The sequence below is a fragment of the Podarcis muralis genome, chromosome 4, assembly GCF_964188315.1.
Source record: "Podarcis muralis chromosome 4, rPodMur119.hap1.1, whole genome shotgun sequence".
Taxonomy (NCBI): domain Eukaryota; kingdom Metazoa; phylum Chordata; class Lepidosauria; order Squamata; family Lacertidae; genus Podarcis; species Podarcis muralis.
Genome location: NC_135658.1, coordinates 75,722,002 through 75,748,824, shown reverse-complemented (window position 1 = coordinate 75,748,824; position 26,823 = coordinate 75,722,002). Strand labels below are relative to the sequence as shown.

Genomic DNA, 26,823 nt, shown 5'->3' with positions numbered 1-26,823 from the left:
ATCGAACTCACAATAATATTTTCTCCAGGGACAGGGCCCACAACGCAACCTTATACAAGCCCTCTCAGAAGTCAGTCCCATTGAGCTCAGTGGAATTTACTACCCCACCAAACGGCGGCTGCTTTATTTATGAGCCACACAGCGGGTGGGAGCGAACGCAGCAGCTGCTGCTTCGTGTGTGAATGCTGCGGCAACAGACGTGAGAAGCGGCGGCCGCCCTCCCTCCCCCCACCAGCGCGGTTTGCTCGAGCGGCCCAATCAGCCGGCGCAGCGATCGATGGAAGGTGGCAAAGCGCTGCTGCCGTCCAATCAGCGAGCGGCGCGGCTTTCCAAAGGCGGGCGCGAACGAGCGCGACGTCTAGAGCCCGGCTTCTAAAATAAACAGCAGAGGAACCAGCGGCGCGCGCGGAGCCCTCGACGGGGCGGCTCGGGACGCCTGCGCGCAGCGGGATGGCCGAGCATTTCCCCGGCGGCTGTAGTAACATATACCAGCCCATTACTCAGTGGTAGGTGTCCTCAGCACCACCACGACCTCATTTCCTGGAGGTGGAGGCGTCTCTTTATAAGCAGCCCTGCTGCTTTTTAGCCCCGCGAGCTGCGAGTGCAATGAGTAGCAGCAGCTGAAGGGAAAGCCGAGCTGCTTGGCTCTGGGGTGGGCGGGCAGAAAGCGAGCGACCTGATAAAGGACGTGTCAGGAGGAGGAAACTGGTGAATAAGTTTGTTCCTCACCCAGTGTCTGATTTACGTATAAGCTAAACAAGCTACAGCTTAGGGCCTCACTTTTTGGGGGGCTCCAAAAATTTTTAAAGAAAAACAACAACTGGATGTACATTTCCAAAATATAAGATAAATAAAATAAAACCTACCTACAGCAGCAGTGTTTTGTGTTGTGCAGGCTCCTATGATACATTTGAAGATAGCCTTCAAGTGGCATCTTTCCAACCTGCTTTTAATGACACCCATGCATAGCATTGTGTAATACCTTTGAATTGGGCATAAGCTGAGAGCAAAAGTATGATGTCTGAGGAAACCAGCTTGTTAAACCAAAGTAGGTTTTGGTCTGGTCAGTGTTTGAATGGGAGATGCCACAAGCTCCATGATGGGGAAAAGGTGGGCTATATATATAATTGTTTATTTTTAAAATAGGGTTTCCTGTTTTTGGTATCAGGTATGGTCTGAATTGTGTGCCCCACCTGCTAGCTTGTAGTAATGGGCCCCGCCTGCTAGCTCGCTCAGCCTAAAATATCTCTGCTTTGCACATTTCTATATATAGGGTGCCTGCATTCTGCATGGACTGGTTGCATGCATAAATTGTTGTTGTTTAGTCGTTTAGTCGTGTCTGACTCTTTGTGACCCCATGGGCACGCCAGGCACTTCTGTCTTCCACTGCCTCCCGCAGTTTGGTCAAACTCATGCTGGTAGCTTCGAAAACACTATCCAACCATCTCGTCCTCTGTCGTCCCCTTCTCCTTCTGCCCTCCATCTTTCCCAACATCAGGGTCTTTTCCAGGGAGTCTTCTCTTCTCATGAGGTGGCCAAAGTATTGGAGCCTCAGCTTCACGATCTGTCCTTCCAGTGAGCACTCAGGGCTAATTTCCTTAAGAATGGATAGGTTTGTTCTTCTTGCAGTCCATGGGACTCTCAAGAGTCTCCTCCAGCACCATAATTCAAAAGCATCAATTCTTCGGCGATCAGCCTTCTTTATGGTCCAGCTCTCACTTCCATACATCACTACTGGGAAAACCATAGCTTTTACTATACGGACCTTTGTTGGCAAGGTGATGTCTCTACTTTTTAAGATGCTATGCATAAATTACCATTTAGCATATATTCAACACACAAAAACAGCAACAATTTGTTGTTGACAGAGGACAGCTGGACATGTAAAGGGCCATATTACCTTCAATAGCTCAGGGCCTCATCAAACCAAAATCTGGCCCTGCCCCCACCCCACCCAAAAAATAAGTTTCAAGAGACTCTGCACAGTGCAGTATTACAGCTGCCTCCAGACCATTGTATTGTGCAGCTCAGAATTTGCATGCCTTGATGAGGGGTAGGATCTCTCCGAGGTCCTGGGCAAAAGTCTCTCTCCCAGCCCAACCTTGAGATGCTGTGCTCTGCCAATGAGCTTGTGGCCCTTCCCTCACAATTACTACATTTGCAAACATGGATTTCGTCACAGTGTTTCCTGAAGGGGCATTTCGCTGCATTATTATTATTATTATTATTATTATTATTTTAAACCTCTTAACACAAATTGCCATGTGGTTCAGTGTTCCCACCAGCTTTGGAAGTTGGAAATAATTGTGCTGTTTGTTTTGGTTGTAGAATAGATAGCCTCAAATGGCATCCTTCCAACCTGCTTTTAATGACACCCATGCTATTGTGTAATACCTTTGATTGGGCATAAGCTGAGAGCAAAAGTATGATGTCTGAGGAAACCAGCTTCTTAAACCAAAGTAGGTTTTGGTCTGGTCAGTGTCTGAATGGGAGATGCCACAATTTCCATGATGGGGAAAAGGTGGGCTATATATATAATCGTTTATTTATTAAATAGGGTTTTTCTGTTTTTGGTATCAGGTACGGTTAGTCTGAATTGTGTGCAGATTAGTGAGTAAGAAGCATAAGAAGAGAGCCATTCTGGATTAGCCCCGAATCTAGCATTTTGTTCCCCCCAATAGCTGACCAGACGATCTAGTATGCATAAATATATGTATTTACTACATTTTAACGCCACGTAACAACTGAAGTTCTGTAGGCAAAATGAAGGTTAAATGATTAAAACAGATTGAAATAAAATGAAATAATAAAATATAAAAGCATTAAAATACAATGCAACCAAAGTGAAACCAACAACCTTGAGATATGGAGACACTGTATTCAAACAATTAACAATTTTATGGAATTCAATTTTGTTTCACAAAACGCTTTGTAAACCCAGGAATTCCAAGTTATAATTTTATTTTACCTACTGCAAACCTTCTGTCCTTCAAAGTAAACATGGCAACCCACATCTTCTGAACGTAAATAGGCATAACATTTGTTTCCTCTTGGTTCTTTCCCCCCCTCCAAGGATAGCAGACAATTTCTTTGTATGTGAAGGATGCAGTGTGCCACGTTGTCTGCTGTACGAAATGTATGTGGAGAACTGCAGACAGGAGGCCCAGACTCAAGTAAATCCAGCTACATTTGGAAAGGTATACACAGTGTGCTGCTGCTACCTTAAAATGTTATTGGTTTCGGATGGAACTGTATCAGTTTCTTCTCCTCTGGGAGCTGATTTTAGTAGAACTACTATACATTTAAGGGATGCGGGTGGTGCTGTGGGTTAAACCACAGAGCCTAGGACTTGCCAATCAGAAGGTCAGCGGTTCGAATCCCCGCGACGGGGTGAGTTCCCGTTGCTCAGTCCCTGCTCCTGCCAACCTAGCTGTTCGAAAGCATGTCAAAGTGCAAATAGATAAACAGGTACCACTCCAGCAGGAAGGTAAACGGCGTTTCCGTGCATGGCTTATTCATGCTGGCCACATGACCCGGAAGCTGTACGCCGGCTCCCTCGGCCAATAAAGCAAGATGAGCGCCGCAACCCCAGAGTCGGTCATGACTGGACCTAATGGTCAGGGGTCCCTTTACCTTTACTATTCATTTATTATAGAGAATCAGTGATGTTATATTTGTACATACTTATCAAACAAATCTTCCCTTCTGTTCAGTAATCACTTGGTACTGTATATTGTGTTGAGACATGTGCAGGACACTCCTATTCATAATTGCTCAGTACAGCTCATTTCAATGGGAATTAACTCCCTATTAAATCTGCATACAATGGCAGCCTTAGGTTCAAATTAGACCCAGTGGGAGATTCAGTATGGTGGTTTTAATATGTGTTCCACTCACAACTGCTGTGAGACATGCACAATGTATACTTGAGTAAACATTTCGTATTTCTGGATATAAACTGTCGAGTGAAAAATGGCATGAGGCTGCTGTCCTAAACACACATTCCTGGGAGGATTTAATGTGGCTTACTTCTGAGTAGATGATGTGTACTGAGGAATGCACTGTAAAACATGTAAACTATTCCAGATAGATTGACAGAATGTGGGGAAATTACTAGCTGTTCAGATCAGTAAATACCAGGTGAGTACATCACCTGGTGATAACTAGAAAATGGGTTGAAAATGTTCTGAGATGATACAGGAAGCACACAAATATTTTACCAGTGTGACTAACCCAAAAAAACTGTTATTTTTCTGTGCATTTCTTTTAAGCTTGTTCGGTTAGTGTTCCCAGACTTAGGAACCAGAAGACTGGGCACAAGGGGAAGTGCAAGGTACATTATCATTTAATTTGTATTAATTGAAGATTTAGAGGCTATTAGAAAAGTCAATAGTCAGCTGCTTATTTGTGCATTTAAGAGTTCATGGGTACTGTAATAAGGAAGGTGAACATTCATGCAAAACCATGGTAGCAACATCTGTAAACAGTGAAATATATTCACAGAGAAATCTTCAACTCCCTCCCTCTTCTGTATCTCTTTCCCTTAAATGTTCTGTGGGTGTTAAATCATTTCCCCCATCAATCACCGAGTCTCTCTCTGCCCAGCTTATTGTACTCTTTTCTTCAATTTCTTCGCATCTAAGATCCCTGTCTCTGTTCCTCGCTTCCCCATCTGTTCTCACAGTCCTTGACCTCCTGGCATCTTTTCCTTTCTGAAAACAGCACACCTGTTCTCTTCCCCTTCAGGCAGTGTGTGTGTGTGCATTCACACTAAATTCATTTTTTTACTTTCCTTATAGTAGCTGCAGTTTGTTAATATTCTGCCGGTGGCAGTTGACTGCTGAATGGTGCTAACGTTCATAAATATTCTAAGGTGGAACAGAAGGATCAGTCAATGCTTGTGGTTTTTAACCCACCCACGCCTCATGTGGCATTAATCTATAGGCAGAATTAAATTTATCACTAATCTGGCAAAACTTGAAATAGTGGGGCAGAGCTTCACATTGGAAAACATGGTGATCTTTAGAGCAGTTTTCGTATGTTTATCGGAGAGAAACTATTTGTTTTAAGTCAAATTGCAGCATATAAAAATCTGGCCTGTAGCTTAGTGCTTCTCAAACATTTTGAAGTGGGACCCACCTTTAATTTTATTTTTCCTCCCTTCAAAACACATTGAAGAATATATCATCAGTAGTCAACACTGCACATGTTTATATTTTATATCCATTTTTAATGACGACATAGGTATATAGCCTATGTAGTGTCTTCCAGATGCTGTTGGTTACAACTCCCATTATCAGTGACCAATGGACATGCTTCCTGGGGCTGTTTTGTTTATTTATTTCCACTTGTTAATTGCTTCCTATGAGACATCGCAAAGTCATTTAACACTGGAAACATCAACAGTGAAAACATATATAAAACACTTGACACAGTTCTGTATATAAAAACAATTTCAAATCCGAGACAGATGGGGACAAAAGTTTCCCTTAAATGGCTTGTTGAAAGAGGAAGGCATCAAAACGACAATACAGTAGGTGGGAGGGTGGCTGTCTGATACAAAACCAAAGAATAGGTTACACCACTCTAGAAGCCCAGTTCCTATGTCCTGCAGAACAAGCCCTCTTGGTGAGATAGTATCTGCAGTTGGTGTTCTCTTGCAGAGCACAGTGACCAGTTGGGTTACATAAGGAGTGATAGGGTCTTTTAGGTTTCCTGATCCCAAACTGCATAGGGAATTGTGCACCAGTACCAGCACTTTGAACATAGCCCAGTAGGCAATTGGCACCCAGTGTAAATCTTTCAGCAGCAATGTAACATAATGATGATCGTTTGCCACAGTGAGCAGCCACATCCCTGCTTTTCAAAGCTGCAGCTTCTGGGTCAACATCAGGGGCTGCTCTACAACTGATGGGAGTTGTATTTTAAAACACCAGAGTACATACCTTGGCCACCCATATTCTAGGCAGTATGTATTGGAATAGAATTTAAGCTGTGACATAGAGCAATAATGGGGAAACTGTGCCCTCCAGATGTTGTTGGAATTCATTCTTCATCAACCCCAACCAGCATTGGCCAGCAGCCAGGGAGGTTCACAGCTGTAGTCCAATAACATCTGAAATGCCACAGGTTCCCCACTCTTGTCATGAATGGAAGGAGCTTATTTATTAATGGGGTCGCCCAGTAGGAAGGGTGTGCTGTCTGCCTGATGAAGGAAGGAAGGAAGAACCTAAGACCTGTGGAAATGGGGCAAGGGAGCATGTCATTCATTGTGCAACCCAGGCATAAGCAAACTCCTGCCCTCCAGATGTTTGGGACTAAAATTCTCATCATCCCTATCTAACAGGACCAGTGGTCAGGGATGATGGGAATTGTAGTCCCAAACATCTGGAGGGCCAGAGTTTGCCTATGCCTGGTGCAACCCAACAGAACCACATCAGGACCCACAGTTTTGGTTGCACTGGCTTAGTTGATTATCAACAAGGTTGTACATAGCATATTAGGTGGTTAACGGTGTCGCAGGAAGTATCCCATTTATTTATTTATCCCATCTGACAGATATTTACAGATCATGGCTGAAAGTTCGCCACGCAACTGGCCTCTTCATTAATCTCTTAAATTTGTCTGTTATTCTTCAGGTATCATTATGATGGAATACAGATAAAGAAGAGCTCACCCTTCTATGCCTACTATTGCTATCTTTTGGCTGAGAAAAGGGAGAACAGGTTTGGTTCTTAAATATGTTTCACGACAAAATGTGGGTATGGATAGCTGAAGTTGTATTTCCAGTGAATTTATGCCATTTGGTTGGATAATGATAACCCTGGCACTTTGAGGATTGGGGGTCCCAGTTTGCTTTGTAGTTGCAACAGAAGCTGTAAAACAGTATGGGATTAAGTGTCTCATACTGTACCAACTGAGCTATCCCAGTGTGATCTTGTTATTCACAAAATGTCTTGGTCCAATCCCAGGTCTTATGGGTGACATTTAGCTTTACGGTCAACAAATAAGAAGAACCAAGTTTGCAAAGGTCAGCTGGTTTAACTGAGACCGTTTAATGAAGTCCCAGGCAAGAGGACTTCAGATAGCTTTCCAGTTACTGATTCAGCTATTTGAACAGCTGAGGGATCAGAGTGGGACCCTCTTTGCTAATTAACTCAAATTTTGGATTGCCCATTGTTGAGCAAACAGAATATATTTGCAAGCTCTAGTTGTCAGTTATAACCTGTTTGAGCAAGATTCGGTTCGGCAGATTTTACTCTTAAATGTCAAAACTACTGCTGCCAAGTTCTGATTAAACTTAAAATCAGATTTGTCACATATTGATCACACACACACACACACACATCTTCTGCAATGAGCTACACATCGCAGTAGAAGGATGCAGATGCCTACAATAGTATATATGGATGAAGTGTGGGTTTAAAAAATTGCTTCAAAATGATCCACTTAACTGAGTTGTGCAGCATGGAGATTCTGCCTGGAGACTAAATCATATATTCTACATTCATATTACACAAGTGGGGGGGGGGGGAGGAAACAAGTTACTTGTGAAAATTCGTGGGGTTGAATCCAAATGTGTGTTTCCACTAGCAAAAAGTAATTTCTGCTCTTGGAATGATTGTGTTTGAATTAGTGATAGATGAAAAAGGTGACCCCAAATCTGGAGGGTGAGCAATGAATTTGGGGGAAATTGAACCTGGGACATACTGGGTATGGTTTTAAATTTGGGAAATAAACTAATTTAAGATGACTTTGTCCAGATGATTTGGAGGTAATGAATGGGGGATAATTTAAGGGGAGTTGAATTGCTTTGGAGGATAATGTACTGAGAAATTAATGGGGGATAAATGAATTGAAGAGAAATTAGTTTGGTGTGAACTGCAGTGGAGTGCAAATTCATTGGAAAAATTTACCTGGGCTGATTAGGGTGGGAAATTAGTTGTCTTGCCTACTGTGATGTTTCTACATATAAATTAGCATAGGCAGATTTGTTCCTGTGGCCCTATGCGGTTTTAAGTATGTAGCCAGGCACCTGCAAGGTGTTTTATGAAAGTCAGCAAGCGTATTAAAATACCAGTCTTAAGAATTTCATTTCATTTATTCATTAATTAAATTTCTATCTCACCCTTCCTCCTAAAGGAGCCCAGGGCAGCCACAAAAACAGACAACATCCATCACAATGAAATAATGTCATTAAAATGTAGCAAAATAAAAAATGAGCTGGAAAAAATGAGCATATAGTCTTGGGTAACCTGTGGAAAAATAACTTTAACCATGATGGGGATGTGCAGTGTAACCTGACATGACTCACAGCTAGTTACTGGTTCCGTCCATTTTCCTTGTTGGGGTAGGCATTGCTATATAACATCCACTCAATTTAGGGCCCCTGCATATGTCATTTTTATTGTGAATTCATGATTATTCGTGCTCATGGTGCTATTGGAGTGGTTATAAATGAGCCCACTTTCAGAAGTGTTTGTGCCTGCAAACATCTTGGGGTTCAGTTGACAGACTGCTTTGTCTCCAGTCCAATGCACATCCCATACTTGCTAGTGAAATCCTGAATCTTTTAATGCCACAAATGTCTCAGTTTATTTCTTGTCCCACTCTTGTTGTGCTATAGTACAAGAGTCCCTTTCTATGTGGCAGTGATCACAGCGCAGTCACAGGCCGAAGCCATTCCTGCCTCACCACAGGCCGCATCCCTGGTTTAGAGAAAGAAATCCAGAAAGGATTTATATGGGAAGACACAAATATGCATTGGGAAGCATCACAGGGCAACTAACAAAGGGTCCCTCCAGGCTGGTGATTTATTGTGGCTGTATTCTGCAAGCTGTTCTTGACAACATAATAAGCGGAGCAAGGCATGCCGTGTAACGTAAACAGCTCTGTCCAACAGAGAGGAACAGCAAGAGGGCTGTTGCCACCTGCCAGCATCTGCCACCTGAGGCGATTGCCTTACTTTGCCTATGATAGGGTGGGCCTTGCCTGTTTCCAAAAGCCCCCCGTGTGGTATGGTGGAAGGTTGTGTGTGTGTGTGTGTGTGTGTGTGTGTGTGTGTGTGTGTGTGTGCTGACAGAGAAGAAGCAGCCAATGGGTCTTAGGGATGTATGTGAGGGAATGTGGGTGACAGAAGGAATCACGGAGTCCACTACTGGCACTACCGACACATGCCCTCACAGTGACTTCGGAGGTGAAGCGTGGTGTTTCTCCTCAGACTCAGGAGGAAACAAACAAAACACGTCACACAAATTTCCTCACACAAGGCAGCAGGGAGAGGCCATTGCCGGGTGATCACTGGGCTCAGAGGGCATGCTCTCTGTGAGCCCTGCTGCCTCATCCCTGCTTGTGATCCTTTCCCCATCTCTTTAGTTCTCTCATTCGACTCAGACTGTAAGCACTCTGAGGCAAAAAAAATAAAATGGTTTGTTTTCCTCAGTTCTCTAGGATATTCTGAGCACCGTCGAGATGGATGTTTGCTAGTGTTCTGTGGCTACATATGGCAAGCTTCAAGCAGGTGTTTAGGGTGCTGACATCACCGAACAGAGGGATGAGCTCTCCTGCTTCCCTGTTTCTAGGCAGCAGCTGCAGCCACGAGACCATGCGTACAGCTCAATTGGCTCTTGAGGAGGAGCAGGATGGCGGCCCGAGAGCTGACAGCTATGCCAGCCAGCCTATTGAGAGAGAGCACCATCCATGCGTGTTGCTATAGTAGCAACAGTTGATTGGGCGGAGTTCTCTTCCCAGAGAAGCAGGGGCTGGGAATTCTCAGGAAACGTATTACTACACTCCCGGCAGTTTGTCCTAGAATTCAAGTCGAGCTGCTCCAAGGCCTTATTAAAAAGAAAGGAAGCAAAGTCCCAGTCTTGAAAACCTGGTTTTTCAAGAAGTGTTGCCCGCAAAGCAACTTATACGCACCTTGCCAGGTGTGCCAACTTGAATAAAATATTGGGGGGGAGCAGGTAAGGCCCACCTTGCGTAATGGATCACATGATGCGGCACACACACACCATTTGAATGTCAATGCCCATCAACTTAGGGGAGCGGTGGCCCCTCAAATATTGTATTGAGGGGGTCCAAAGGAACATCAGCCCCTATGTGTTGGCTCCTATGCAGCTTGTACAACCTATTATCCAGCCCTATTTTTCTAGAACAAGAGGTGCCAGAACTGACCACGAACAACTTCCTTGTTCTCATATAATGGCAATGGCGCCCACCTGAGAGGTGCCAGAACTGTATTCTGGTGAGCTCCAGCTGCAAAAAAAAAAGCCGTGCTATTATCCACCAAGCTGAATACAGCCTGCTGGTTATGTATGGCACCTCAATGGAAGCAGCTGTTTGCTGGCACTGCAAAAACAGGATGGTGGGTTAAAAACTTGGCAGGCTGTAATAGAGGAGTACCGGAGTGCCTTTGTCGCCAGTTGTGCAGGCCTTCTTTAAGACTGATTGATTACGGCCAAATTTGTTTTCTTTTTCGTTTCTTGCTTAAATAATTCTTGCTGCATCGAAAACTACTTGGGGGCCAAGCATAATAAATCTTAACAGCTCTGGCGTTTGCCGCCCTTTAGAACTGCTACCTCAAGTTCTTAGAAGTTCACAGTAAGCCAGGGATCAGAAACCTGTGACCCTTGAGCTGTGCTTAGAGTCCTAACTCCCACCAGCCCCAGACAGGATGGCTTCTTAATGGCCAGGGATGATGGGAATTGTAGCAGCAAGCCGAAAAAGCTCATGCCCTCCCAACATTTCACCAAACAAACAAACAAACAAACAAACATTTGTGTCTGTTTTCATAACATGGATCATTCACTTCCACTGTACATTTCTACATGTTGCAGCAACATTCATTTGTTCTGTAGCGGTCCCCTCCTCTGCTAGCTTAAAAGCCAAGTGGGCGACTTTTCTTTTTGTTAACGTTGAACAACGAAACCATAACCCTCGTGCTACAATTCTAACTTGCTTCGGGACCTGCAGTGTGTGAAATCGTAGGCTGCGTTTAGTGCCATGGTATCCAACTAAACAGTTCTGCTAGCACAAACACTTTGGGTTGTGCAGTGACACTCACTCTCCTCTCTCTGTGTGCCCCCATGTACCCCCTAAGTAAATTCTGGATGTTCCCCCAACTCAGACATAGGGGACACATGAGAAGAGAGGGAGGTAAAGTTCCGTTGCTCAGTCCAAAGTCTTTATGTTACTGGAACTGTTTGGTTGGCGATCACCCTGTGCTTATTGCCATTTATATGAATGTGCTCCAGACAAGATGGAACCACCATCCCACAGAGCTTTGAGTTATAAATAGCTGAATCCTGAAGGATGACAGCTCTAGCACACTAACAAAATGTTAACAAGGCGTTTCCCCAAAGGCAAAAATAGGAAGAGGATTTACCGTTTGATAGGAACTAGAAAACAGAGGCTGTCCCTGGTCAGTAGACACCCGGGGCCAAGGTTGACCTGGCAAAATCCATGCATGAAGCTCAGAGGGTAGGTGCCACCACTTCTGTGGTGCTTTTTAGATGCTTTAAATTGTTTTAAAGTATTTTAAAATACGTCTTTATTTCATTTTTAATTGACTTGTTTTATCGGGGATAATAATAAAAATGTATTATTTATACCCCGCCCATCTGGCTGGGTTTCCCCAGAGATGTGTTTGCCATGTGGGGAAGAACAGCAAAGCATAAATTTAATAGACAATAAATTAAATAACATGTCAGCCGCAAGCTCTTGAATCTGGTGAGCTAGCAAAGAGGCAGCCAGTGCAGTTCTTTCAGCATGGATGAAATAGCTAAGTGCTCCTCTCAGCATCCTAGCTGCCGAATTCTGCCCTAGTTGCAGCTTCTGGACCAGATGCAAAGGCAGTCCTACAGACAGTACATGCCAGCCATCTAATTGTGAGGTTGCCAATGGCCAAGCTACCCATGTTAAGGAAAGAACATAGCTGTCATACCAGCTGAAGATGGTAATAGGCACTCCTTGCCACTGAGATCTCCTTGGCCTCTAGTGGCAAAGATGATTCTAGGAGCGCCCTCCAAATTGTGTACCTGTTCCTTCATAAGGAGTGCAACCCTGCCCCAAACAGGCAAACAAACTAATTTCTGAACCCAGGAACCACTTGCTGCCAAGGATTCAGAGAGATTGTTAGCCCATCACAACACCCAGGCATTGGTTCATACACTCGCAGCCTCTCCTGATTCAAACATTGTAGAGAAATAGTTAACCAAAGAGAGCTATTTCAAAGTAGGTTTTGTTGTTGTCTGTCCTACCACAGTGGGGAGGTTTGCAGTTTTGAGAATGCGGCAAGTTATCAGAGCAGTGGCTGCAGAAAAGAGACAGTGAGTATTTGTTCAAAGCAGATTTAATACGAGGTGGCTACGAGCCAAGGACTGTTAAAACATCCGTCTGTGATGGATCAGTGAAATGCAACCTGCCGAGAACGCTTTTTAAAAAAGCATTTTTCTTCCTGGCTATGATTCTGCTGTAGGAAGTTGGCAGGAGCCATGGCACTGAATCAGTAAGCGCATAATTAAATCCTGTATGCAAGAGACTTTAAGTGTGGTGACCCATTTCTTTGCTTGCTTCCTGGTAGGATCATTATTGTACCTCAGTCCATGTACTCTGCTGTGTTAGTCGATCTCAGGGAAGATTCTGCTGCCACCTTTAAGTACACAGCTGCATCACTTGTGAAACATAGACTCATAGAACCAAATACAAGAGTGTGACTTGCTGCTCATACCTTTTTAAAGGTGAAGTCAGGCATAACAATTTTGGAGCCGTAGATTCACTCTGAAACTGCCTCTTCTGTGTTCAGTCCAGTAGTCTCTTTTCTACTCCATGATGGAATTCGGAGTGGGGTGGGGGGATAGATTTGCAAGTTTGAAACAGAAGCTGGCTATGCGCAGTGCTGATTGACTGCCCCACATCATGTTCCCAAGAAAGCTTTCTGTTCAAGCCCTGGAGCAGTTTAGCAAAGGAACAAGCAGGAGCTAGCCATACATGGGTGTGCACTTCGCAACTGACAGTGATGCCCATGTATTTTGTGTCAGAGTATCAAACCAAGTGTGAGAATCCTTTGATCAGGCTAATGGGAATGCGAGTTGGATTACTAGATAGGAGTGGCTCTGGAAACACTCTGTAAAAGCAAAATGACAGCCCAATCCACCCAAAAAATCCTTCATGTCAAGGTTGCCCCAGATCGATGTGGCTGTTGCAAATACACACCAATGCCAAAGGACCCCACTCTGTTGTTTCCCAATGTTGTGCCACCCAGTAGTAATAAACATAGTTGTAAGTGTGTGTTGTAAACTTAATAAACTGTTGTCGTTTTGCAGAAGGACCAAGAAGCAGTTGGATATCCACTTCCTGAATTCAGGAGATTTTCTTCATGGGAGCAGGAGCTAGAAAAGAAATATTCCTGTAAAATGGTATGTTTGGTAGCATAACAACCCTTCCAGAGCTGAGATCAAATCAAGTCATGAGACCCTGTTGTGGCTACTGCCACCAAGGACAGCAAGATTGTAAGAAGCAGTGACTTCTTGGTGGTAGCCCCCATATTGTGGAAATTATCCCAAAGGGAAACCTACACCCTTGTCCCTTTAAGGTTGACAAGTAAGATCTTCTATTTTTATTATCCCAAACCTCTGAGTTGCAATAGTCCGCTTCTGGTTATTGAATAGATTTTTTTATGATAGGGTTGGCCTGTTTGGGCCTGTTTTGGTTATAGATTGTTGCATGGTTCTTTGAAGACTGAATGAATGGAGCAATTATGAATTCTTGACCATGGTGCTTTCATGTTGCCTTGTTTTGTATATATTCCAGGTTTCTTTATTTGCTGATGCGTATTGCACCCACTGCCAGGAAGTGTTGCAGAATGTAAAAAACAAGGATCTTGACCAGGTAGGTGTGATGTTTGTGTTAGGTCCCTGCGTCTGCGTAAGCCTTCCTTCAGATCAACCCATTCCATGTTTATTTGATAGGAAGTTCCACATAATTTCTCTGGCTGTATTTAGGCCAAAGGTGATGTGAGATTAAATATGTCTTTGCCCTTGCCACATAGGTTTGTTTTAGTTTTTAAAATGCAAATATCAGATGGTGAGAGAGGCTGATAATTATTAGGATTGCAGGAGGCAGGGAGGAGGAATTCAACTCTTTCTTTCTGTGCTGTGGTCCTGAAGAAAATACCTCCTCTGAAAGAGGCTTGGGCAACTCTGGCTACTGTGGGAGCAGAATGCTGGAATAGGTGGGTCTTTGGTCTGATCCAGTAGGGCTCTCATGTTCTTAAGATGCTATTTGCTTTGCGGAGCGGGGGCATGCCTTTGCTCCCAAGGAAACGTGCATATATATAAGATTGTAGCCATCAATGGAATTTCCTCCTTCCCGTAAATCTCATTACTCCAACTACTTTATCCCAAATCTTCTTGATTATCAGGCAGGCAAAATGAACAGTCCTGTAACCTCTTTGTTTTCTAGATTTCATTGCTAATATAATACGCTTTAGACTCCCAAGACTTTTATTTTGCCTCCTTTTTGGAAACAATGGGGACCACTGCCGATATTTTACTTCTGACTTCTAGGCCAGTTGCATTGTGACATTTATTTATTTTTAAGCCAAACATGAGTAGAGCAAGTCTTCTTCTACCCCCCCCCCCAGCCCACCACCATTATGTGGAGATGCATGTTCAGGAGCTGTGTGGCCGTTGCATTAGGGGAAGGAAGCATTCCAGGGGATTCCCAACATCTGGGAAGGCGGCAGAAGCACATGGTGGGTTCTGGGCTAAGTGAATGTCCTTAAGCTTCTTTTCCCGACAATAAATGACTTCAATGCTGCAGTGAAAATTCATTAAGTATGTGCTCCTTTAGGTGGAAGAGCTCTTCAGTTCTTTCTGGAAGTCTCTGAAGCCTGACGCAATAATATTCATGTCCCAGGCAGATGTTTGCCAGCTGTTTCAATGCTACGACAGGCAGCTCTTCCAGGTACCACCTTTCATATATTAGACCAGAGGTTCCCAAACTTTGAGTCAGACCTTCTTTGGAAGAAGTGGGGCAGAAGTGTGCAGATAAAAACGAAGTTCTTCAACCAGATGGTTATTTCCTTGCTTCTGCAGCTAATACATGTATGGCTTGAATGTCCCCTGGTTGACAGAGAAACCTTGTATATTCGTACAGGATTTGTGGGGATGGCTGCATTCCTAGTCCTTCATCATCTCAACCTCACTTGGGGAGAAAGAAACCCCAGAAGGGCTGCTCTCGTATTCCAATGATTGGTGCTCATTTGTGATTTTCAGAAGGTGGTGTACATGGTTCTCCTCCCCATTTCATCCTCACAGCAACCCTGTGAGGTAGGTTAGGCTAAGAACAGACAGTGAGTGGCCTGAGGTCACCCAGTGAGCTTCATGGGTGAGTGGAAATTTGAATCCTGGCCTCCCAGGACCTAGTCCAGCACCCTAACCACGAAGCCACACTGGCACTGAGATTTTCTGAGGAGATCTTATGAGGAGACCTTATTATGAGCCCCTTTGCTGCTTAGTGTGGCCATGTGTCCTACTTTACAGCGGAGAGTTTGAAGGAGTCCTCTACTTGAAAGCTCCTGCAAGCAGTTTCAGGTTTAACATCAAGGGCTCTGTAGTTGCCCATAATCAGTTAGCACCAAGACAGCAGACTATACAGGCATGCAGGTTACCTAATCACTGTCTTCTCCATCATGGTGAGATATGTTACTTGCATTTCTATTTAAATTGTAATCATCATTTCTAATTTTGCATCTGTACATATAAATTTGTAAGTGCAAACTTTATTCAGCTGCTTGTTGCCTTCTATATCCTCATGAAAATTCATCAGCATTTTAGTGAGAATTTCTCCTAATGACTAACACACATATTTTTGTATGTTATTGAACAATATGCATTTTGTAGGTTATTTTCACTAACATCTTTATTTATAATACATGCATATATATTTTTGGTGAACATTGTGTGGTTGGAGAACTTCATTGCAAAATTCAGGTAAGTGCAGATTTCTAAGGAAAGATGTGTGTTGGTTTGCATATTGTTTCAGAAGGTACTGATTTGATATATTCAGCTTTAAATGCAAAATGGATTCTCGTCCAACCCTAGTTACAGCAAGAAATCACGCTTCTCCAAGTTTGTAATGCAGAACTGTTTGTAATGTAATGCGGAATTGCGGCTTCTACTAAAGTGAAAGCAGAAGCTTTCATTTTTCTCTTGCACATTAAAAGGGAGAGGGGGCTCACTGTGGTAATTCCTAATCTCGTAAACCTAAACCATGGTTTAAGTAATTGTCTGAACTGGGTCGCTGTATTTAATCCTCAAGAGGAAAGTAATTCCTAGTCACTTCAGTGGTTTGGAACAATCTGTTGGGAAATAATCTGTTTTCATGTTGTGTCCATTGCATTTGCCTTTGGGTAAGAACTATCCAATACTTTTAGGAAATGGAGAAGATTCTGCTTCATGATTTTCTGGAAGATGTCTCTATACAGTACCTCAAACTGGTCAGATTGTTCAGCAAAAATATTAAAAGCTGGCTGCTCGCAACTATGGAAGACCTCCCACCATTGTTGGGCGCCTCTAAAATCAAAGGTATGTTCAAGTCTTGTGAACTTGAAAAGCAGGGTCAATATTCATAGATACGGACTGTTCAAACTGTTTAGTAATGCAGGCTGTAACACAAGTCGTTTAGAATTAAGTGGTGGTGAATCGTGATCATTTGTTTCTTCCTTTCCTCTCAGAGGTGACTTTGTTTATAAAAAGACTTCGGAGGAAGACTTACCTTGCTAACATGGCAAAGGTATGTATCCCAAAGGTGAAAGCTGAAGTCAGTCGCAATGAATTAGCTGACAAAAACGTTCTGTAGGATGGATCAGTCACAGGACTATGTTTACAGTTGTGTTGTGTTGGTGGACATAGTGCAGTTATGAGATGCTGCCTCCTTCTGGACAGAATGTGGGATGGGTGGAGGACTTGGGCAGATTGGTGGGGAAAGTAAGCTGTAATGCAGAGATATGGAGCAGTACGAAAATCATTTCCCCTTTGTTCATTGCTGAGTACCAAAGTGAAATATACTCGGAGTCGAGTGTGGATTTCATGCTCTTTATTCAGCTCATAGTAGTGAGGAATGCAAGTTCCCCCGAAATGTCTGCTTTATATGCATTATTTACACAATTGGCCCCACATGATTGGCTAATTCCGGGATTCTCCTGTAGGCCAATCAGGTTGCGGATTAACTTCCACCTGGAGTTGGATTGGGCGGCTCCTGCAGACCAATCAGACAGCTGCATTCTGGATCCTGTTGTTCTAGAACCAATCCGACTGCTGCATTCTGAATCCTATTGTTCTAGGACCAATCAGACTGCTGCATTTTGGATCCTATTCAACTCAGTACATAACACAAAGCATCATCACCGCTGCCACCGTAGAACCCCTCCAAGCCCCAATTCTGGTTCAATGCTAATAATAAAAGTGACTGTATTACCAGTTATTACCATATTTTTCGCCCCATAGGACGCACTTTTCCCCCTCCAAAAATGAAGGGGAAATGTGTGTGCGTCCTATGGGGCGAATGCAGGCATTCGCTGAAGCCTGGAGAGCGAGAGGGGTCGGTGCGCACCGACCCTCTCGCTCTCCAAGCTTCGCGCAGATCTCCGCAAGCCGTGGGAGCCCGCGCCGGGCTCCCGCGGCTTGCGGAGAGTTGCCTGCATGCCGAAGGCTGGGCGCGTTGAGCTCAGCGCGCCCAGGCATCGCGCAGCTCTCCGCAGGCGTGGGAGCCTGGCGCCAGGCTCCCACAGCTTGCGGAGAGTTGCCTGTTCTGGGGGCTGAGGTCGGGGGAAGCTCGGGCTTCCCCCGCCCCAGCCCCGCGCCTGGGGGGGAAATAATTTTTCCCCCTTTATTTCCCCCCCAAAAAACTAGGTGTGCCTTATGGGACGGTGCATCCTATAGGGCGAAAAATATGGTAATTGATCATGATAATGGTGATGATATTGTGTGTTATGAGGAGGTGAGAGGGATCATCAGCAATCTGATAAGCCTGGGTTGTACCCAGTGTTAGCTGTATACTGAGATTAAACCCTTTGAAAGTGAGTGGGGTTATTGGTTTTGTTTTTGCTTTTCCCAAGACATAAATGATGTGCACTTTTTCTCTCTTCATTTACAGACCATGAGAATAGTCTTGAACAACAGCAGGAGGGTTAATGTTTTGAAATCTGACATGAACGCAATCATTACTCAGGGGTTTTCGGACATTCCTGGAAGCTCGCTGCAAATTGCATTTAGAAATGTGGATGAAATTGAAAGTGGCACAGAGCTGAAATGTAGCAGCACAGGCTCTTACTATTTTCCTATTTGATGGAGTACTTTGTTCACTTTTTCTGCTAGAATTTGATAGAGAACCTCTCCCTCTTTCCTTGATACAAAATGTTTTCCTTATGTGGATATCACATGAGGATTATTTCACAGTTTGTTCTTAGTTTCAAATGTGGATGTCCTTCTTCCAAATTCTTTTGTAACATTTGGTTTGGTTTGGACCTCTTGTTGAAGTTTTATATGACTAATAAGGTTTCTCCTCATATTAATTACAGTGGGCATGGCTGTGATGAAAGGAAGTTAGCACTTGGGAGAACTTCCTGTGCAAATTAGGGCAATTTGCATCAGAAAGTTTTCAGTTTGCTCTGGAAAGTTTTCTCATGCCCTAGAAAGTGCTCTTGTCCATTTTACCTGTATTTAGTGATTTTTTTTAAACTGACAAGCTTGCTCTAATACTGTGTTTGCCTTTGGCGTTCTTACTAAGGAACTGATGAAATAGGAAAACTTTCATGCCACATCACTGTTGAAATTATATGTTGCTACTTGAACTAACACCCTTTGTTGTACACTAATATCAGAAGACCTAACTGATCAAAGTAGATAATATTCATGGCAAAGCTTCTTGCTTGTATGTGAATGGGGAAGTCATAATTTTATCAACGGACACAAGACATGTGTGCCTTGAATAACTGTAACCTTAGTACAGAGATGCAGTCCTACACATCAAAGTATCATATGATGCAGTCCTTTGCATCAAAGAATAACATTTTCATTGACTAAGCTTTCATGGTTTCCCTGCCTTACATTTTCATGTGACAACAACAGTTGACATGGTCCAGCCCAAGCTGGATTCAGTAGGAACACTAAATTGATTCTTAATCTCACTCAAATGAATTGAACATAAAAAATGTTGAATTTCGGCTGCTCTGTGCACAGTATTTCTCACATATAAGAACAAACACACATTGATTGACTAAAGCCCTAGTTCTCCGTAGAGGTTGCAGTGAAGTTTGGAATCAACAGGCTATAAAAACAAGATCCTATTTAACTAGAAGTGAATAAGAAAACATATTGTCTTCATATAGTTGTATTTAATATGTTTTGTCTCTGTTAAGTATAAAGAGATTTAAACTAAGGAACAGCCTTGAGTCATCTACGAGCCAGTGCATATTCACTTGTTTTATAGGCTTGAATAATCTGATGTCTTCACTGGACACTTCGACAGATATTAGGGTTTTGCTAAATTGTTTGTCCTCGGACCTTGAGGCTTTCGTGATTCAGGTACAAAATTAGGCGGTCTTAGAGATACTGTGTTTATTTCACACGAGAGACGGTGATGCTCCTGAAATGAAGCTGGTGTGTGTGCATTTATATGAGAGAAAGGTGAAGGAGGGAGAATAGGGTGACCCTGCTCACTACCAGCTCTGGACTTGTCCACTTTGCCCTCCTCCCAGTGTCAATTTGGCTCCGCCCACTGCGGGCATGAGGTTCCTGGCAAGCTGATTAGCAGAAATTTAGCCCTTGGTCTGGGGAAGGTAATCCCATCCCCATTGTGTACTTTGTACAATGACCCACACACACCCACACTCTCTCTCTCATATGTATATATATGAGAAGTTTCTACACTAGTTGAAAATAGTTGAACTGAAATATTTGTGTGCTTGGAGTGTGGGTGAGAATCAATGCTAAAATAGAGGGACCTTTCAGTATGATCTCAAACACATAAATGCAGTATCTGAAGAAGTGTAAAGGTAAAGGTAAAGGGACCCCTGACCATTAGGTCCAGTCGTGGCCGACTCTGGGGTTGCGGCGCTCATCTCGCTTTATTGGCCGAGGGAGCCGGCGTACAGCTTCCGGGTCATGTGGCCAGCATGACTAAGCCGCTTCTGGCGAACCAGAGCAGCACAGGGAAACGCCGTTTACCTTCCCGCCGGAGCGGTCCCTATTTATCTACTTGCACTTTGAGGTGCTTTTGAACTGCTATGTTGGCAGGAGCAGGGACCGAGCAACGGGAGCTCACCCCGTCGCAGGGATTCGAACCACTGACCTTCTGATTGGCAAGTCCTAGGCTCTGTGGTTTAACCCACAGCGCCACCCGCGTCCCACTTGAAGAAGTGTGCATGCACACGAAAGCTCATACCAATAACAAAATTAGTTGGTCTCTAAGGTGCTACTGGAAGGAGTTTTTTAATTTTGTTTCAACTACGGCAGACCAACACGGCTACCTACCTGTAGCATAAATGCAGGTATACGTTCAACCCTGTTCCCAAAGTCTCATTCACTAAAGCAGCTCCTATTTCTTTATAAGCACATCCTGATGGTATGCCAGAAACCACTAGACAGCTGTCCCAGGTCTGAAGAAATTTATCCATAGTGGAAGAAAAGTACTACATTTATATCCCAACTTTCTTCCACCGGCAGAGTTCCCAAACTCCTAATCATATCAAAAATGAGCTCACTAGAATTTAGTGGGATTTAACTCTCAGGGAGGCTGGTATAGGTTTGAAGCATTTGTCTATGCAGTCTTTGGGGCCATGTTACAATGAAATGTCTTTGTGTGACTCTTTGCAGCCGAGCAAGAATCAAGAAGAGTTCAGAAAGCTCGCTGCTAATTTCCAGCTGAGGTGGAACTTCCTCTTGACGTCTGTCAGCAAGGCTATGACCCTCTGCCACACTGAGAGCTTTGGTCAGTGATGTCCTGAGATGGTCTTTTGTAGGTCGTATTCTGCTGTAAAACATATTTGGTGGTCAAGAACTTGGGATCTTGAACAAGGAGCCTTGCGCCATGAGGGCGGGACTCTCATCTAAGGAGCCACCTGCCTCAGTGTGTGCTTATGACTTGTGCGCTTGAGGCCCACGATAGAAGAGGAGTCTGCTTTCAGGTGGGGAGGGGGCCTTCATATTGCAAAAGGGCTGTGGAGATATTGCAAACAGATTGTTGATGGGTTTGGGGGGGGGGCGATCAGATTTCCCCCAGAAAGTGTAAATCCAGATTAAATGAGGAGGGTTGGCATTTGGATGGCAGCTATGTCATGTGGAGGCTTCAAAAAAAGCTTGCATGCGTCGTAAGCACGGATCCCACAACAAATGCCTCCTCTTTATGCCATGCAATTAAGAACAATATGGATTGCTCAGAGTCAGGCATGGCATAAATCAGCCTGCCATACTTAGAACCTCAATTTCTGCCCTTAATGCTGGCCCTACTACCAGTAGTAGCCCTTCCTATCCTTCTCAGACATTGTGTTGGCAGCAGTGATACTTGTTTGTTGCTGGCCTGGGCAACCAGTGTGGTGTAGTGGTTAAGAGCGGTGGACTCGTAATCTGGTGAACTGGGTTTGCTTCCCCACTCCTCCACATGCAGCTGCTGGGTGACCTTGGGCCAGTCACACTTCTTTGAAGTCTCTCAGCCCCACTCACCTCACAGAGTGTTTGTTGTGGGGGAGGAAGGGAAAGGAGAATGTTAGCGCTTTGAGACTCCTTCAGGTAGTGATAAAGCGGGATATCAAATCCAAACTCTTCCTCTTCTTCTTCTTCCTGCCTAACCACGTTTTCCCAAAAGTAAAATAGATGCATTGTTGGGAAAGTCTAGTAACTGAACAAAGAGAGGTAGGCAACCCAGGCCATTTAATCCAGCAGGCGTTGTACATTGCTCTGTGCATATGACGGATGGTGCACATATTGTAAATGCCTGAAAGACCACCTGCTTCCCTACAGACCCTTTTGGGTGCCAAGACTGGCAGAGGGGGTAGCTCCTTTGCCCTCAGAAGCTTGGGGTGGCAGCCTCTAAGTTGTGGGAATTCTTCCCCACAGAGGTGTGCCTGGCATCTTCATTATGCAACTTTCTGTGAAGGCTGAAGATGTACCTCTTGTGAACTTCCAGATGTTGTTGGACTCCCAAGTCCCGTCCCTGGCTATTAGCCATGCTGACTGGGGCTGCTGAGAGTTGATGTTCAACTACGTACATCTGGAGGGCGTCAGATTCCACATTCTTGTTGTAAACAGTAAGGCAAGAGGGAAATTAAATGCAGGAAGTACAGACAGTGATAGCTGTGTTACAGTGACCACAAAACAGCTTTGATGGTAACACGTTCTGGCACTGGTAAGCTGATTGACACATGCAGTGTGATTCAAAAACAAAACAAAGCACTTGATAAAAGATACAGATTTAGAATCTTTTAAAGAAGACTGGAAACCATTCCTAGTCTATATGTAAAATTATTTCCCATATGCAAAGACCACAGCGGGGTTTGTAGTGTAAGAAAACAGCAGAATACATTAAGAAACATGTTAGAGAGTGTGAAATTAGATAAGATGGAAACCTTAAAATGCAATTGTTCGTGATTTGAGTTATAAACGTTGATGTTGGGTGAGCGGGAAGTCAGTAGTTTTGTTGAAATGGAATATAATCGTTGAGCAACAAATTACTTTCTCTATGTATTATTACAAACAAATATTATTACAAAACAAAACAAAAAAACCCAACCACTTTGTACCGGTGCAAACTTGTGCAGTTTTCATTTGAAGTTTCTTTGCTCCAGGATGACCACTTTAAAATCAGTTAAAGTCAGTCTTGGTGCATCTAGACAGAGATGTTTGTAGGTGTTGGGGCACTTCGAATCCATACAACAGTCACCTGCAAAACAAAGGGAGGTTTGTTGCCAGTTCATTTACTACCCTCTGGAAATACAAATAGAGTCAGCAACTCCTCGCCTGTTACAATAGTGCTGATAAGTACTGGTAGGTTTTCTGAGATGTACTTCCTCTCTTAACTACATCTTGATTTCACCCAGAGCTCTGGGACTCACCCAACAGCTCCTCACCAGGGAGCAGCTAAGAGGGAAAAAGCCCTGTTGTTGTGCAAACCATGCAGTTGTAACTCCTTCCTTTGCAAGACCTGCTTGGGGAAGTTCAAAGCAGTGGGAGAAATGGCTCTGTAGTTCTGTCCTCTGCAACTATGCAAATGTGTCCATGTACGGTACTTCTGTATGTAAAGGACAACACAATTACTCTCCGAGTGTGAGGTCACTGGTTGATTTTTAGAGCCGAGTGCCATCTCCCCATTCCTATCTCAATGCTAGCCAATGCCTTTGCCTTTTCATCTGACTAGGAAGGTCTAATAGATGGCTTCACAATTTATCCCATCTGTTTTTATATTTTTAAAAACCTAGGCTCCTGGCATTTGTTCAATCTGCTTCTGCTTGAATATGTTATTCACATACTTCAAACCCATGTGGAGGAGGAAGGAGATGGGGCTCCGTTGACGATGCCGCAGGATACCTTGGCTCTTCAACCAGTCTGTCTTCTGGACGATTTTGCAGCTGAACAGCCTGATGGCGGGGAGGCAGCACCAACTCGAATCATTCTGACCCAGAGTCAAAGTGACATTAACTTAAGTAGCATTATTCTGAAGGTCCTCAGCTGCCTAGTAGATGCTGACACAGGCAACAAGGTAAAAACCCAGTTCTTCATATTTGCTTCTGAATGAGAAGTGGAAAATCAGATTGTTGGAAATGGATGCATGCTTGAGGCATGTACAGAGGGCTCTATCTGTGCTTGTGATATCTGTGAACATCAAAAGGTATTCCCAGCAGCTATGATCAAGAGTAGGTGAATTTCATTTCAGCTTTGAAGTAGGCCACCCTGGTGGGCTTTATACCAGACCATGAGGAACTTCTCATGGCCAGTGTGGTGTAGTGGTTAAGAGCGGTAGTCTCATAATCTGGGGAACCGGGTTCGCGTCTCCGCTCCTCCACATGCAGCTGCTGGGTGACCTTGGGCCAGTCACACTTCTCTGAAGTCTCTCAGCCCCACTCACCTCACAGAGTGTTTGTGGTGGGGGAGGAAGGGAAAGGAGAATGTTAGCCGCTTTGAGACTCCTTAAAGGGAGTGAAAGGCGGGATATCAAATTCAAACTCCTCTTCTTCTTCTTCTTCTGGTGTTCCATCATCCCTGGTCATTGGCCATGCTGGCTGGGGATGTTGGAAGTTGATGTCCAAAAAACATTTGCCACAGGTTCCCCTGGATTCAAGTATTCAGATTACTACTTTCGGCCAAGAAATCCTTCTGTCTGCTACAGTCCTTTGAAGGCTTCTGACTATGTGAAAGCTCTGAAAGTTCCCCAGCTTTTATAAGCAGCAAAAAGTCTGGTTTTAGGAGGACTAAGACATACTGCCTCGCTGTTCTTGGGTGTTATCTGCCTTGCTTTTGCTCTGGAGACTTCCATTTCAAAGTTTTTCAGAGGAGAAAGAGAGAGAATAAACAGAATTGTGTTTATGGGCTCCTCGTCCAGACTTCCTTTTGTGCTGCGTTTCAAGGCACAGGTCTGTGCTTTAAAACTCAGTGTCTAAGCTGTGGAAAACCAGAAATTGCCTTTTTTCCGATTCAGCATAAATGAATGGAAAGTGCCACTGGGGAAAGTGGCAGAGCGAAAAAAGGCGCGCTTGGACGCAGAGCTTTAAAACACTGACCTGTGCCTACTGTGGGCACGGGGGAAAGGTAAGTGATAGTAAGCCCTGAGTCAATCCTGTCTTCCCACAGCAGTGATAGTGATATTGCATCTTCCTTCCTTCCTTCCTTTCTTTTTTAATGTGCAGCTTATCCAGGTAGTTCTGGAAGACAAAGCATCTAAAAGTTCGGTTAAAGTGAATCTTCCTGTTGGACAGGAAGCACTTGTTACTCTAAAAGATGGGCAGAAATTTATCATTCATACCTCTGACCCGCAAGAAGACTGCAGCAGTGCTTGGGAGGAAACGAAGCAGATCTGAAAGACTGTTTGACGACCATCGCAAAAAAAAATGTGTTTTGTACATAGTTGATTCGAATATAGATTTAGCACAGCCCCGGTGTATATTCTGTGGAAGTAAGTAGTTTTTATGACGAGCATGCATACATTTTTAAAAATTGTGTCATTTTTCTGATGTATTTTATCTGCCTAGCATGCATAGTTAATGAAATTTCCCCTTCGGTGTCTTACGTTTTATAGCTGTTGTAGGAAGTAACACTAACAATTTTGTTAAATGTGGTAAATAAATTTCAGGTGACATTCCCACTTCAGTTGCAATTGTAATGCTGAAAGATGCAAACAAGTGGCAATATGTATCGGTTGAGCCCCATAATGTTAATTAATACATACAGCACCATGACTGTACATGGCATTTTACAGTATAAACCATTCCTCCCACCCACTCCCACAAGAAACCCTGTTCTATGGAGCTTGCAATCTAAAGTTTAATAGCAAGGAAAGGCCATTTCGCCAATACAAATAGTCCCAGAATTATGCCTTCTGTACCTAAGGCTACCAGGTGTGGTTCATGTCCCTGCAGGAGTCTGAATTTCGAGAAGTCCTACTACAAATCCTGTATATGTAGAATGTTCCAAAGCCCAGCAGTTTAGGGACAGCATTTTAATCTGAGCGAATTGTCTCCTCAAGGTGACAGTCAGGACTTAATTTGAACCAGAAAGCCCAGGTACTTTTTAAAGTCCTGGAGCAGGTAAAGAAATAATAAAACAGATGTCTGTGCAGAGTTGACTGCAGAGTAGCCACACACCAGGGATTAAAAAACAGGGGTCCCAAAATCAAAGCATGTATGGTTTCTAGGCAGATTCAAGTCCTGGTATTATTATTATTATTATTATTATTATTATTATTATTATTATTATTATTAGATGTCAACTGCTGCCTGCAGTCCTCAGATCAATACCTGTAGGGCAGGCATAGGCAAACTCAGCCCTCCAGATGTTTTGGGACTACAACTCCCATCATCCCTAGCTAACAGGACCAGCGGTCAGGGATGATGGGAATTGTAGTCTCAAAACATCTGGAGGGCCGAATTTGCCTATGCCTGCTGTAGGGTTAGAAGGGTAGTTCCTTTGACATCAGTGATGCCATTCCAAAGTGAATGGGTTGGAGATTCGCTTAGGTAGCTAGCTTACATAAAATCTTACTATGAAAGCTGTATGTGTGTAGATGTACGTGTTTCTTAACCAGACTTCTCTGGGGATATCCAAATGTATTCAGTCCAATATACCCCATGTGCTTCTGACTCAACATCTTCAAACTTTCAGGGGGAGGGGGGAATATTCAGTGGAACCCTTGCCCCCAAATTGTTACTCAATTTTTCATCCTGGAAGTAGCTATTTGATAAGTGTTTTCTAACACGGACTAGTCCCAAGGCACCTGAAAGAGGTGTGGTAATACCACTTCTGGATAAACCTACCCTGGACCCGGAGGATCTTAATAATTTTCGACTTAAACTAAATGTCCACTTCCTGGGCAAGGTCTTTGAGTGAGCGGTTGCCAACCAGATCCAGCAGTCTTGGAAGAAACTGGTTTTCTGGATCAATTTCAATCAGGATTCAGAGCTTGGCTTGACACAGAAGCTGCCTTGGTCTCCCTTTATGATTACCTGTGTCAGGTCATCTCAGCAGCTTTTGATACTATTGGCCATGGTACCATTCTGGGAGAGACTGGTGTAGGGGGCCCTGCTTTGAAGTGGTTCCACTCCTACTTGGACCA

General features: G+C 43.8%; 1 protein-coding gene across 1 annotated transcript; it reads left to right on the top strand.

Moving 5' to 3' along the window:
* Positions 1-335: 335 nt before the first annotated feature.
* On the top strand, positions 336-25,855 carry RFX8 (regulatory factor X8). Its single transcript, XM_028727924.2, has 15 exons — positions 336-506; positions 3,074-3,197; positions 4,272-4,333; positions 6,639-6,725; positions 12,266-12,329; positions 13,326-13,418; positions 13,813-13,890; positions 14,854-14,967; positions 16,439-16,589; positions 16,739-16,797; positions 18,160-18,316; positions 19,495-19,589; positions 20,880-20,994; positions 23,477-23,757; positions 24,902-25,855. The coding sequence occupies exons 1-15, from the start codon at positions 451-453 to the stop codon at positions 25,070-25,072; spliced, it is 1,707 nt and encodes a 568-aa protein (XP_028583757.2). The 5' UTR covers positions 336-450; the 3' UTR covers positions 25,073-25,855.
* Positions 25,856-26,823: the final 968 nt, after the last annotated feature.